This window comes from Gymnodraco acuticeps, unplaced genomic scaffold (genome assembly GCF_902827175.1).
Source record: "Gymnodraco acuticeps unplaced genomic scaffold, fGymAcu1.1, whole genome shotgun sequence".
In the NCBI taxonomy this organism is placed as follows: Eukaryota; Metazoa; Chordata; class Actinopteri; order Perciformes; family Bathydraconidae; genus Gymnodraco; species Gymnodraco acuticeps.
In genome coordinates, this window is record NW_022990295.1 from 4526982 (window position 1) to 4541413 (window position 14432).

The 14432-nt window shown below is 46.8% G+C and overlaps 1 protein-coding gene across 5 annotated transcripts in view; it reads left to right on the forward strand.

Moving 5' to 3' along the window:
- The window catches only part of LOC117550154 (ryanodine receptor 3-like), a 148992-nt gene that overhangs the window by 30613 nt on the left and 103947 nt on the right, over nt 1–14432 (forward strand). For 3 of the 5 annotated variants that reach the window (XM_034222497.1, XM_034222498.1, XM_034222500.1), the window contains exons 3-7: nt 1556–1660; nt 2263–2283; nt 5911–5985; nt 6356–6434; nt 6895–7007. In XM_034222497.1, the coding sequence (XP_034078388.1) occupies nt 1556–1660; nt 2263–2283; nt 5911–5985; nt 6356–6434; nt 6895–7007 (393 nt within the window). The remainder of the gene's footprint in view (nt 1–1555; nt 1661–2262; nt 2284–5910; nt 5986–6355; nt 6435–6894; nt 7008–14432) is intronic. The other 2 variants (XM_034222501.1, XM_034222499.1) reach the window with 1 other exon arrangement.

Below are 14432 nucleotides of genomic sequence, written 5' to 3' on the forward strand. Positions count from 1 at the left end.
GTCTCTACTGTAGGCTATTTTTATGTTATGTACAGCACTTTAGCTCGACCAAAAATCGTTTATAAATGTGCTATATAAATAAAACTTGATTTGAAGTCATTTCTGTTTGTTTTCCCTGAAGCGTTTTCACAGTCTCGCCTGGGGCATCTACTCTTCAACTTGACTTAGATTTTAATGATCAGATATGGCTGATTGGCTCAGTGCACTGCTGGTCATCTAGCTTTGTATTGACTGTAAATCTATTGTGGCTTGACCCTGAAACTAGTTTGTGTGAAGTTTGCAAATGAAGTTGGTTGTACCTGAACCAGTTTTTAAAGAGTTTAAGTACTCCGTAAGGAGGACAGTGGGGTTGTTTAGGTTCATACAATTTATCTTGTAGCCGTTCTGCATACTATCTTCATCCCTGCTTCCCTCATTCTGTCAGTGAATCCCCCTCTCCTCTCCTGTCCTGGTTTGGGACACAATTTTAACATCCTATGACCAAGACCTGGCTTATCTTTGAGCAGACTGACCTGAGAGCACTTAATCTATTTTTAAAGTAACCTTTAATGAATATCGCCCACTTGATTAAGACTAACTCGCATTTTACGAGTGGACATCTGATCAGAATATCCCTGCGGATTCAGGGCGCACTTTTTATTTTTCTGGCTATACTGTAAGTGGATGTTTTGTTTATGAAGCAAAACGTTTTTTACATACTCAATCTGTATCTGATCCTACTAATGCTGCCTCAGTTATGGAGCATGTTGGCCTGATAAATTAGGGTGTTTTCAGAGGCAGCTGCTTTCAAAAGAGTAGTCTTAACTTTTCATTTGACACTTTAGGCGCACTTCAACACATACTGTGCTTACAATGCCCTGTATTCTATGCAGAGCAAGATCACATACTTGGTCTAGTCAGTAATTAGATGGATAAAATGTTTTTCTTGGGGATTAGTAGATACCAAAAACACAAAGATATCTAGCTTCCGAGGTGGGTAGAAACATGAATCCAAATGAATGCTAATGTTCTCTATCTCCTGGATATTTAAATGATAACTTAAACTGTTGGCTAATATTTTACCCTATCAATGCATGTTCATTTAAAGCTGAAGTGGGCAATGTTGCATATTAGAAGTCTCAGAGGTTAGCGTGATATAACAGTGTCTATGATTTCAGCATCCAGAAATGGATAAACTGCACACTCCTTGAAACAAAATGCCTTTTTAGAATCTCAATGGAGGGCGGGTGAAGATGGTGCAATAAAAAGTCCATTATGATTTAAACTACTTACAAATAAGCCCTTCTGGTTGCTGTTTAGAGAAAATATGTGTGTTTTTGCTAGCGGACGTCAGGAATAAACTCTATTACTGTACGTCTTCTAAGGTACTACTGGTGGCTCGTTAAGAATTAGACTGAGATCACAGTTGCATTTGTATAGGTTGTATAAGCTGGTTCATGCTGCTTGACACTATTGCTATAAACTAACTTTTTAATAAGAGCCCAAGTGAGTTTACAAAGTAAGTTAAAGGAGCTTGAAAATATCTTACTTTGTAACCTCTTGTCTGTTGTTGCAGTATGTTCCTCCAGACCTGTGCATCTGCACCTTTGTGCTGGAACAGTCTCTGTCAGTACGGGCGCTACAGGAGATGCTGGCTAAGAGCGGACAGAACAGTGAAGGGGTGAGTGATGGACACACACATGCTGACACACAAACACACACACACACCCAGTCATGTGCTGTATGTCCCACTCTGTTTATACGTTCATAAGACAAGGTTGTAAAACAGTTTATTGTAATGACTGCAGTAAGCTAAGTTGAACACTCTTAACTTGTTCAGTCACTTTAAAGAGATGAATGGGCAAAATAGGCCCAATACAGTGGCCTTGGGACCCTGGCTGCCCAGAGGTTCAGGCCCCAATGAATATTAATGAGGATGTACTGGAATTACTAGAGCTTTTCCCTCATGTGCTGCATGCACTTTTAACCCATTTAATTAACACTAAGGCTTGAAGAAAAACAGCTTTTTAAAAAATGTTTTCCTTTGTAAATTATTAAAGCAAAATGAACAGTTGATAGAAGATTTGCAGTTTTTCATTTAGTTGTGGCTGATTCTGTTATCATCACTCATTATTCATCACTGAATCCCTGCATCTGACGTTGTTATATAGTCATCTTCTTGCAGGTGTGTTGGCTTCTCTTCCTCATTGCTGTTACAAATGTGTGTCTCTCCCATCTTTATCTTCTAATTTCTGTGTATAATCTCCATCTTCCTCATGGTAGACACGCGGCCCGGACCGATGGGTATGTTCACTACTCATACCATTAACCTCTCATCCCTAATGCATGATGCTGTAGTTTAGTCTTTTTTCAACTGTCTTCCATAAGACATCATCGAAGAACATCAGTCTTTCATCAGGAATCATTAGAAATCAGGGTTTATGCTAACACTAGAGCCCTGCATGGAAGTAACTGATGATGGTATGTATTTCTTGTGTATCCTGGGTGAGCAGAGTTGACAGAGACAAATAGAGGTTCGTATAGACTTCCCAATAATGTTCCCCACAGCCATCACACAGCTCTTCCCACTGCTGGAGAACTGCAGCGGCTGGATGCTGGATTAGCGTCCGGTTAACGTTAGTCTTGCCCTCAGGGGAATTTAGATGGATGCTCATTGCAGTATCATTTGTTTTATTCAAACCCAGTCTCACAGGATAAGCTCTCATTTGTCACAGTATCGTTTTTTTACCCACTCATTTTTGCTGTATGATATGAGATGCCATGAGTGGATGGAAACAGCTGAGACAGAGATTTCTGCCACTGGAGAGGGAATGATCATGAAGGATTTAGTCAAAAAAGCTCTACTGACTCAAGTCAGCTTTGGCATTTCACCCTTTAATGCTACATGGCTAATGATGGTGAGAATCTCCATAAATCCTCAGTTGTTGAGGCTCATATTCATTGACTCAACTCCTGAGATAAATGTTAAGGGCTGGGACCAAAGTGGGCTACAGAATGACAGAAATGCAAGACCATTGGTTCCACTGCCTCTGTGCGGGGTTTAAGGGCTAGCTAGAAGGGAATTAGGGGGGAAAGGGTGCTCAAAGTATTAAATGCTAAATTAAAGCTAAAAAGAACATACTTAAATGAGAGTCCAGCCTCATCCCTCATGCATCCTTTTAGGACCTTCACATAGCACTTTAAGTCCAACTGAAATTCAACTGCTTGCCTGTTTTAAATCCTCTGTTCTAAGAAATCAAAATATGTCCATTCATCAGTTATGTCACCTCTCTATCATTAGCAGATACTCACACTGACTAGCAACCAGACAGCAGTCTGATATTCAAGAGCCCCAGACTTTGATCTGCAACCCACAAAAGCTTTTTCTGAGGTGTCCTTATCTTTCTGAACACATGACCTGCACTTTAGCTTGTTGAGTAAGGCCAGCAAGAAAAATAAAATTCACTGGCGCAAATTACACTGCTAATGTCAGTTTGCAGGCTAGATACCTAATAAGCTGCTCAGCTGCAGCACATTAAACACCTCAAAATGTCGCTTTGGTCCACTTAGATGCTGGTGTGGTTCTTACCCTTCAATACCACTGCTTACAACGTCTGACCAGAACTTTAAGAGCTATACAACTATAACTTTAAAAATACAATTATTTTTGACTGCAAAAACGCACAACTAAATGTGATTTCAGTTGGACTTTAATGCTGTTGTGTTTCCTACTTTCTAGGGTAGATGAAAGATTTACTCATCTCTGAAATCTTTTTCTGAACCTTTCACACCATTTGTGCCTTTTGTAGGACCCTTTGGACTTTAAGATGGTTTAAAATGACCATTTATACTGTGTTACTTCACTGTTTTCTCTCTACTCACATTTATCTGTTTTCGATATTGTCTTCCTATTCATCACTTTTGCCTGCGCTGAAATGTCATTGGAGGAAGCGCCATTAAAGGGGAAATGGAGGTTGAATACGTCTCGGCTGAGGCTCTGAAATCAATGTCTTTGAACAGATGGGCTTATCAATGGACAGTGGCTGGAGCAAATCGGTAGTTCAGGCTGTTTATGCCGGAAGGCGCTGACTGAGACACAGAGGCGACTGAAGAGGACCTGCCAAGACAACACACTTACAATCGATGCAAATGCCAACCCCCTTTTAGCTCAGTATCCACCGCTGATCACTTTGTGTGAAGCTTGTCGTTGCTCGTCCAAAAAGCACTGACCTGTTTGATTTGCGTGTCGCTGGTCAATAGGGCAAATTATGAGATCAGTCAGTCAAGGAGACATAGCTGCCCTGGCGACACCAGGCGTGCTGATGTTTCTCTTCCCCTGCCCTCACTGCCCTCTCTTTGTCTTCTAGCTTTGTGTTAGCTTGTAGCTGCACTTGGCCCTTCTTCATTGAGTAAAAACACAACACTGCAGCCACACACACAATGTGCTGCAGGGCTCACACACCAGGAGGCTGCCTCCTGCTAAATGCCATGCCTTTAAATTGTCATGAAGATGTCACTTGTGGTCAAAAGCTGGACAGGAGATACAATACTTGTTTTGTTTTTTCTTGCACCGCTTAGATCTAACCATCTTTTCCCTTTCTGGTTCAGCGAGCTGAGTGTAATACAGTTTTATTCATTTCAGTTGCTCAAGGTGTATCACATTTTTTCTGGAATGTGTCCCCACATGCAGAAGGTTCTCTTTCTTACTGAAATTAGCCGTTATTTTCCTCAGTGTGTTCTCTATCTGTGTAACGCAGTCCCCAGCCGTGGGATAAGGAAGTGAGTGGAGGGCTTGGGTTTATTGGTTGTGGAGATTGCAGCTGGATGTGCCTCGCCACATTAAGCTCAGTACCTCAGCCAGCATACAGCAGTAGCCAGAAGCACAGAAGAAAGCCTGAAAGCCAGTGCTGCAGTCTGCACGACACAACTGCATCAAATCACATCATGGCCATTGTGCCAGTAGCCAATCGAGGGGGCTAGAGGGGAAATGAAAAAGAGAGGAGAGAGGCTGCACATGGTGTTTTCACAATACACTGTGTGCTCAGTTCATTATAAGAATTCCTTTAGAAAAAAATCTACTTACCTTTGGTAGATTGTATGTCTTGACTACATATCATTAGTGTCCTGCAGTGGTTGTACTTTTGATATACTGTTTGACAATGTTTCTCAAATTATTTCAGGATCTTGTGCCAATGGCATTACTCTGTGAACTGCCAATGAATGGGAGTCAACCTGCTTTCCTTGATCCCTCTAAAAAAATTAAAAAGGACTTTTTGACACACTGTAGTATGTCTTTGGGGACTTAAATAATCTGTACCAAAGACTGAAATAAGGCACATTATTTCTGAATAATGAAACTCTTTCTTACCTTAATGCTTTCTAGAGGCTCATAAGGAAGGTGAGTAACACGGGAGACGCTTGCCAAAGAAAAACGTCAAATACCCTTTTTTACCCCCTTTGCATCTCTAACTGTAGAGACACCATTTTCCCCTTCTGCATCCCAACCCAACCCCACAAGCGTCGGAGCCATTCCCTGCTAATGCTTTTCACCTTGCATCGGACACTGACAGTAGTTGTGCATCCTTCCCACATTCCTGTCGACTCGTCAGAGTGGTGGAAAGATGACCCTGTATCCTGTTCCCTCATGGATACAGGACCCAGAAACACCATCTCCCGTGACAAGTCAGATTTGCATGTCTTCATTGACGAGATGGGTTGGCATAACCCTCCCCAGGAGATATGTGCTCCCCTCAAGCTTGAGGGCATCATCGCTGGCGAGAAGGTCCTCACTGAGGTCAACATTCAGTGCCAGAGGTCGGGTGTAGATGGAAGCAGTTGGAGGGAGACCACTGGGGCTGTTCTGTCAGGGGCTGGAGCTGACATGTAACTACGTATTTGTGTGTATTTTGTGCGTTTGAATCATATCTTTAGGCAGCGCAAAGCGGCGGACACAAGACTCTTCTGTACGGACACGCCATCCTCCTTCGGCATTCCTTCAGCTCTATGGTAAGAGTTTGCACACAACTGATGTCAGAATACTGAGACAAAGCTGACTTCTCCTGCTATCAGAGCAGGAACTACATGTACCAGGATGCATTGTGCCCAGGATCTTTGTCCCAATATCCTCTACACTCATATTTCCCATTTTCACAGTTGAAAAGGTAGTTAGTGTAGAAAATAAACTGAAACTATTTTTTTTTTTTTTTACCTACGATTTATATACCATCAACTCTGATTACATGTCCACATGAAAGGTGGATAATTTCCCCTTTTAAGAATATGGCAGGCACATAAACATGTGAGAAAGGTCTTCTGCAGAGGTGTGTGTGATTGTGTGTGTGTGACAGCTCTGTCCTGTGTGCTTTGTTGAACACAGTACCTGGCCTGTTTGAAGACATCAAGGTCTCAGACAGATAAGCTGTCCTTTGACGTCGGTCTGCAGGAGGATTCAACAGGTAAAAGAAAAGCCCTGTACATTTTGCTTTCATCTATCCCACTGGCTCCTTTCTGTCCCTGTCTCTGTTCTCTGTCTCACTGTTTGCTTCTTTCACTTTATCTATGTCTCTCGGCTGTCTGCAAACCCCCCCCCCCCCGCACCTTATTTGTTTATAAGCGTCTTTTCTCAGTAAACATTCCCTGTGGAGTACTGTAAACATACAAATGCACTACTTTTGTCAGTGCTGATTACATCTCTGCTGCACATTTGCATCATTATTTATTCCATACAGTGCATAGGATCAGCTGTCACCTCAATATGACTTAAAAAGATTGTTGCCTTGGTGCATATACATTTGTTCAAGCTCTCATTTCTGTCTACCCTCGGCTCATCGCATTATTAGTAATTACAAACAAAGATGTTCACTATATCAGGTTGTTTATATACAATATGGAGACTGTGTGTGTGTGTCATTGTAGGTGAAGCCTGTTGGTGGACCATCCACCCTGCCTCCAAACAGAGATCAGAAGGGGAGAAAGTGCGGATTGGGGATGACCTTATTCTCGTCAGCGTGTCCTCGGAGCGTTACCTTGTAAGTGAATCGGTTGCTGTTTGATCCTAGAGTGTGTGTGTGTGTGTGTGTGTGTGTGTGTGTGTGTGTGTGTGTGTGTGTGTGTGTGTGTGTGTGTGTGTGTGTGTGTGTGTGTGTGTGTGTGTGGTGTGTGTGTGTGTGTGTGTGTGTGTGTGTGTGGCCTAGCATTACTATACTTGTGGGGACCTAAATCTGTTTACACAGTCACGTGTGGGGACTCGCCTCCCTTATGGGGACAAATTGGAGGTCCCCATGAGGGGAATAATTAATTTTAGGGTGAAGACTTGGTTAGGTTTAGGGTAAGGGTTAGGCATGTGTTGGTTATGGTTAAGGTTAGGATAAGTCTCCAGGAAATGCATGTAAGTCAATGTAATGTCCCCTGAAGTGATGTATACATTGTGTGTGTGTGTGTCTTAGTAGGAAGGCATCAAGTCTTCTTCCCCTGATGTGACAACATTTCAGATTATCCTAATCCTGTTACCACTTGCTGCACTCTCGTCGTGACCTCTCTCCTGCGGGAGGCTTTTAACGTTAAAAGCAACAACTTTTACATCCTGGATGACTGCACGGCTGCTCACAATGACATTTTATTGAAACTTGAAATGTCTTGTTGGTTGGATTTACCATTTCTTCAGAATGCTGCCAGTGCCATTTCAAAGGACTCACTCTTTTTTGTCTTTTGTTTTCATCCTCGTCACATCCCCTCACCCCCTTGCTATCAATACAGATTATGTTCCTCTTGCACCGCTGAACTGACTTTTTCAGCAGTAACCTTCTTCTTTCTGTTACTAATGTAGTGCCCGGTTAAAACGTGCCTTTGGAACAGGCACATTGTTTGCGTTTTCTTATGTACTGCTCAGCCAAATATCTACACTGCGCTCCCTTAAAGTCCTGAACAATAATCCTGCTAGGACATAACCGCGTCCCATAGCATAGAGTTTACGCATTGTTTGCTAACTCTTGGGCGCCACGATGTTTGCAGGAACAATACAGTTCATTCCAGCGTTGCATTGCTCATGTTTGAAATGTTTGAGTTAGCTAAAATGCCATGTCTCCGGCCTCTCTTTCCTCATCTGTTCTTGTACCGTAGCCAACGATGAAGAGAGAGATGTACCCAGCATGCTGTTTCTCTCAACTACATTTCACCCTACTAAAATATATATGCTGTAGTTTTCAAAAGCTTGCACCCTTCACTGCACTTCCTTGATCCTCAGTAGTACACCTGACAAGTCTGAAGTCAATCGGATGAAGGATTGTCGAGAGAATTGAAGGGAAGACTTACCAACAGTCAGAGAGTGCTTCCATTTGATCAAGATGCCTCCCTGCCCACTATGCTTCGATCAAAGCCCTGTGCGACCCTTGGAAAAATGTCCCCTGAGACCCATGAAGTTGGTGACAGCAGCCAGGCTGTGTTTACCCCCCCCCCCATGGCGACAAGGGTGCGGCCAGATGACCACTATAGTCTTACTGTCACCAATATCTATCTGTCACCCACACAGTGGTATGTGGGGACTGAACCTCAAGGCTGTGAGGGGCTCTGGAGAGAGAACACACACACACACACACACACACACACACACACACACACACACACACACACACACACACACACACACACACACACACACACACACACACACACACACACACACACACACACACACACACACACACACACAGAGAATCGATAGTTACGGCTGTAACTACGGTTCTATGAGTCCCGGATGACCGCCAGAGGCGGTGCTTTAAGCACTGGATATGTCCATAGCGCGCATCCGGTGTCGTCAGAGGATCTGTTCCCAGAATCTTCTCGCGAGCACACAATAATTCTGAGTGACAGGGAACTCTGGCGGTCATCCGGGACTCATAGAACCGTAGTTACAGCCGTAACTATCGTTCTATTTCGTCCCTACTGACCGCCAGAGGCGGTGCTTTAAGCACTGGATGACTTATACCAACAATGTCATGAAGAATCCAAGCCCTTGCTCACCACTGGAAGCAGCGGAGCTCGGCAAAAGGACCACGCCCAAATAATGGGGAGTGGCGACATTGACCTGATGACAACTGGAGAATGTGCCAGAAGACGCCCACGACGCCGCGGCGCAGATGGTCTCCAGGGGCACCAGCCTCAGGGCAGCCGAAGATGTTGAGATGCTCCTTGTAGAGTGGCATCTCAACCTGATGGCAGGGGGCGGCCACTGGCCCCGTAAGCCTGTGAGATGGTATCGACAACCCAGTGGGGCAGCCACTGGTTAGAGGGCATAACCTCCTTTAGTGCCGCCAGGGCAAAATCAAGAGTTGCTCCTCCTGCCGTATACAGGCAGTAGCCTTGATATATGACCTTTGGGCACCCCCAGGGCACAGCAACTTCGACGTGCTGTACTCCTGAATGTCAAAGCGTGCCAGCTGGGCAGGCTGATTGAAGTGGGTTTGTGGAAGGACCCCGGGCGGGAATGCCACATTTGCCCAAAGGGCAACGCCGGAGAGTCCCACCTCGGGCATGTATTGTTTATGGAGAGGACATGCAACTCCCCGACTCGCTTCCCTGAGGCTATGGCAAGCAGAAATGCTGCCTTCGTGGGCAGCCACCTAAGCCCCACCTGGGCCAGGGGCTCGAAGGGAGGAGATGATAGGGCATCCGGCAGCAGGGACAGGTCCCAAGCCGGAGCCCTCGGGGTGCTAGGGGGACGCTGCCGTAAAGCCCCTCTCATAAAGAGGGACACCGACCTGTGGGACACCAACCTGTGGCACCCCGCCGTGGCGCCGTCGACCCTAACATGTCGGGCAGAAATCGCAGCCACATAAATTCTGAGTGGAGTGAGAACGTCCACTATCTAGAAGGAACTGTTGTCTAAGCAACAACGTACATGCTGTCCCCAAGGAACACGCACATTCATCCGCTAGCAGCCCCTACACCGGGCCCAGGCTGAAGGGCCAAGAGGCGACTTCATCATGCCCCTATCGGCAGCTAGCCGATCCACTTTAGAGGACAGCCTGTTTCTAGTCCTTCTATTGGGGGGGAGCACACATAGCCATCGCTCCCTCAAGTCGCCGGGAACAGCCGTATTGATCTGGAGGAGGATGTGACAAGGAGAGGTGTCTGTTGGCTGCTGCCAGACGTTCCACCTCAGTGATTCTAGCCACTCTGAGCGCCCGAGGCATGCAGCTACAGCTCATGCAGGCGTTTACCGTGAGAACCTCCATCAGATGCTCGAATTTCGTCCCCACTGACCGCCAGAGGCGGCCGAGGCAGGAGGGGCAGCGGTCGTGGCCGTCCTCTGGCTCAAGAGAAGCCATACAGGCGCTACATGAATGAACCATGCTGTAGGTAGCCAGATGCAGCGTAGCCGGGAGCGGGTGCGGGAACACAGCCTTCACCAGCTACCTGCTTAATGGGAAGAGTAGAGCGTTGCTGCTACTCGCCGAACAGAAAGAGGGATGTAATTACACCCACGTTACCGGCAGAGGGAGCGGGAGCGAGAGCACTGCCTTCACCTGGCTGGATTAATAAACACGGCAGTTCAGCGTCTACCAGGAGCGGGTGCGAGAACACTACCTTCACTGGTTGAGTTAGAGACAAATGCCAGATGCAGCGTAACCGGGAGCGGTAGCGGGAACACAGCCTTCACCAGCTACCTGCTTAACGGAGAAACAAGGCAGTTCCGCGTCTACCAGGAGCGGGGGCGAGAACACTGCCTTCACTGGTTGAGTTAGAGACGAATGCCAGATGCAGCGTAACCGGGAGCGGGTGCGGGAACACAGCCTTCACCAGCTACCTGCTTAACAGAAAAACAAGGCAGTTCAGCGTCTACCAGGAGCGGGGGCGAAAACACTGCCTTCACTGGTTGAGTTAGAGACGAATGCCAGATGCAGCGTAGCCGGGAGCGGGTGCGGGAACACAGCCTTCACCAGCTACCTGCTTAACGGAAAAACGAGGCAGTTTGGCGTCTACCAGGAGCGGGGGCGAGAACTGCCTTCACTGGTTGAGTTAGAGACGAATGCCAGATGCAGCGTAACCGGGAGCGGGTGCGGGAACACAGCCTTCACCGGCTACCTGCTTAACGGAAAAGCGAGGCAGTTCAGCGTCTACCAGGAGCGGGGGCGAGAACACTGCCTTCACTGGTTGAGTTAGAGACGAATGCCAGATGCAGCGTAACCGGGAGCGGGTGCGGGAACACAGCCTTCACCAGCTACCTGCTGAACGGAACGGGAAGAGTAGAGCGGTACTACTACTCGCCGAACAGAAAAAGGGATGTAGCTACATCCGCATTACCGGTAGAGGGAGCGGGAGCGAGAGCACTGCCTTCACCTAGCTGGGTAAAATAAAGAAGCTTAACAGTATACGCAAGACGTTAGCCGAGCACTGCTGCTAACGATCAAGCGAGATCAAGTCAAATAACACACATGTTTAAGACCAGATAACTAGCTTCTAAAGAAGAGAACAGCACAGAGCCGTAGTTACAGCAGTAACCATGGCCAGTGCTCACACGGCATATAACCGTAGTAACAGTAGTAACTATGGCCAGTACTTACACGGCTTAGAACCGTAGTTAGTCGTAACTATGGCCAGAACTTACACAGAATAGAGCCGTAGTTACAGTAGTAACTCTGGCCAGTACTTGCACGGCTTGGAACCGTAGTTACAGTAGAAACTATGGCCAGTACTTACATGGCTTAGAACCGTAGTTACAGTAGTAACTATGGCCAGTACTTACACAGCATAGAGCCGTAGTTACGGTATTGACTATGGCCAGTACTTACACGGCTTGGAACCGTAGTTACAGTAGTAATTATGGCCAGTACTTACGGCTTAGAACCTTAGTTATTACATTACATTGCATTTAGCTGACGCTTTTATCCAAAGCGACTTACAATAAGTACATTCGACCAGGAAGACACAACCTTGAAGAAAACTGATGCAGAGCGTAGTGCACGCGCTGGGGTGTACGGTTTAACCTATCCTGGATGTAGGAAGGGCCAGATACATTTGCAGCATGGTAAGCAAGTACCAGTGTCTTGAAGTGGATTCTAGCAGTTACCGGAAGCCAGTGAAGGGAGCGGAGTGGTGTGGGAACATTTAGGAAGGTTGAAGACCAGACGAGCCGCTGCATTCTGGGTGAGCTGCAGAGGTCGGATGGCACATGCAGGTAGACCAGCCAGGAGGGAGTTGCAGTAGTCTAGGCGTGAGATGACGAGAGCCTGGACCAGAACCTGCGTCGCTTTCTGTGTCAGCTGGGGACGTATCTTCCTGATGTTGTAAAGCGTGTATCTGCAGCAACGGGTTGTAGCAGCGATGTTTGCAGTGAAGGACAGGTTGTTATCTAGGGTCACACCCAGATTCCTTGCAGTCTGAGTCGGGGAAACAACTGAGGTGCCGATGTTGATTGTTAGGTCAAGAGTGGGACAATCTTTTCCCGGAAGGAAAAGCAGCTCAGTCTTGTCAAGGTTGAGCTTGAGGTGATGAGCAGACATCCACTGAGAGTTAGATAAGCAGAGATGCGTGCGACGACCTGGGTCTCTGAGCGGGGAAAGGACAGAATTAATTGGGTGTCGTCAGCGTAGCAGTGGTATGAAAAACCATGCGGGCTAATGACTGATCCGAGCGAGTTTGTGTACAGGGAGAAGAGGAGGGGACCAAGAACAGAGCCCTGAGGGACCCCTGTAGTTAATTGACAAGGGTCGGACTCAGACCCTCTCCAAGTTACCCTGTAGGTACGGTCTTTGAGGTATGAGGTGAGGAGGGAAAGTGCAGAGCCTGAAACTCCAAGTTTTTGGAGAGTGCGAAGGAGGATCTGATGATTCACCGTGTCGAATGCAGCAGACAGGTCCAACAGGATGATGACAGAGGAGAGGGATGCTGTTTTGGCAGTGTGCAGTTCCTCAGTGACAGCAATGAGAGCAGTTTCTGTGGAGTGACCTGCCTTGAAACCAGACTGGTGCGGATCCAGAAGGTTGTTCTGATGGAGATAACAGGAGAGTTGTTTAAAGACAGCGCGTTCAAGTGTTTTAGACCGGAACGGGAGTAGAGAGACAGGCCTGTAGTTTATAACATCTGACGGGTTGAGAGTGGGTTTCTTTAGGAGAGGGTTTACTCTTGCCTCCTTGAGACTGTTTGGAAAGTGACCAGAAGTTAGAGAAGTGTTGATGAAATGGGAGAGAAACGCTAGAATATCAGGAGCGATAGTCTGAAGGAGGTTTGAAGGGATGGGGTCCAGAGGACAGGTGGTAGGGCGGGCAGAGGTAATGAGGGTGAGAACCTCACTTGGAGAGAGAGGGGAAAAGGAGGTTAGTGTGTGGGTGGAAGGAGGGTCTGGTGACCCAGCGGTGAGTAAAGGTGAGTCAGAAAAAGAAGAGCGAATATCATCAACCTTTTTTTCAAAGTGGATAACAAAGTCGCTTGACAGAAGTGAGGAGGGGGGAGGGGCTTTGGGAGGGTCCAAGAGGGTGGAGAAGATGGAAAATAGTTTTTTGGGATTGGAATAGGAAGATTGGATCTTATCTTGAAAGAAAGTGCTTTTTGCCTGAGAGTTCGAAGCAGAGAAAGAGGAGAGCCTGATAGGTTAGGAGGTCGTCACAGTGTTTGGATTTCCACCGTTTCCGCTCTGCTGCCCTAAGGACGGTTCCATTAGCACGCAGTGCATCATTTAGCCAGGGAGCAGGAGGGGACTGACGAGCCTGCCGAGATGTGAGAGGACAGAGAGAGTCCAGAGTGGATGAGAGAGTAGAGTTTCTGCAGCAGAGTTTGGAGGTAGTAGTTGGAACGAGTCTGAGGAAGGGAGGGCTGAGAGCACCGATGAGGCAAAGGTAGAGGGGGAGAGGGAATGAAGGTTACGGCGGACAGGTGCAGGATGAGAAGAGATTAGTTTGTTATGTTTGGAAAGGGGTAGAGAGAATGAAATGAAGAAGTGATCGGATGTGTGGAGCGGGTTTACAGAGAGGTTAGAAGTAGCGCAGTTCCTTGAGAATATGAGATCAAGGACATTGCCAGCTTTATGAGTTGGTGGGGAAGGAGACAGTGAGAAAGTAAAGGCGGTTAACAGAGATGTTAGTTAGTCTATCTTCCCTGTCTGGAGGTTGAAGTCTCCGAGAAGTACAGCGGGAGGGCCAGTTTCAGGGATGTGTGAGAGGAGATTATCTAATTCCTCCAAGAAGTCCCCCAAGGCGCCTGGTGGACGGTAGAGAACAACAATGGTTAATTGTATAGGATGGGTTACTGTGACGGCATGGAATTCAAAGGTGGAAGGAGTGAAGTTAGGTAGCTTGAAGAGGGAAAAGCTCCATTTGGGAGAGAGCAGGAGACCAGTGCCACCTCCTCTGCCAGTGGGTCTGGGTGTATGGGAGAAGGAATATGCTGTGGAGAGAGCTGCTGGGGTGGATGTGTTGAATGGAGTAATCCAGGTCTCAGTGAGAGCAAGGAAATCCAGA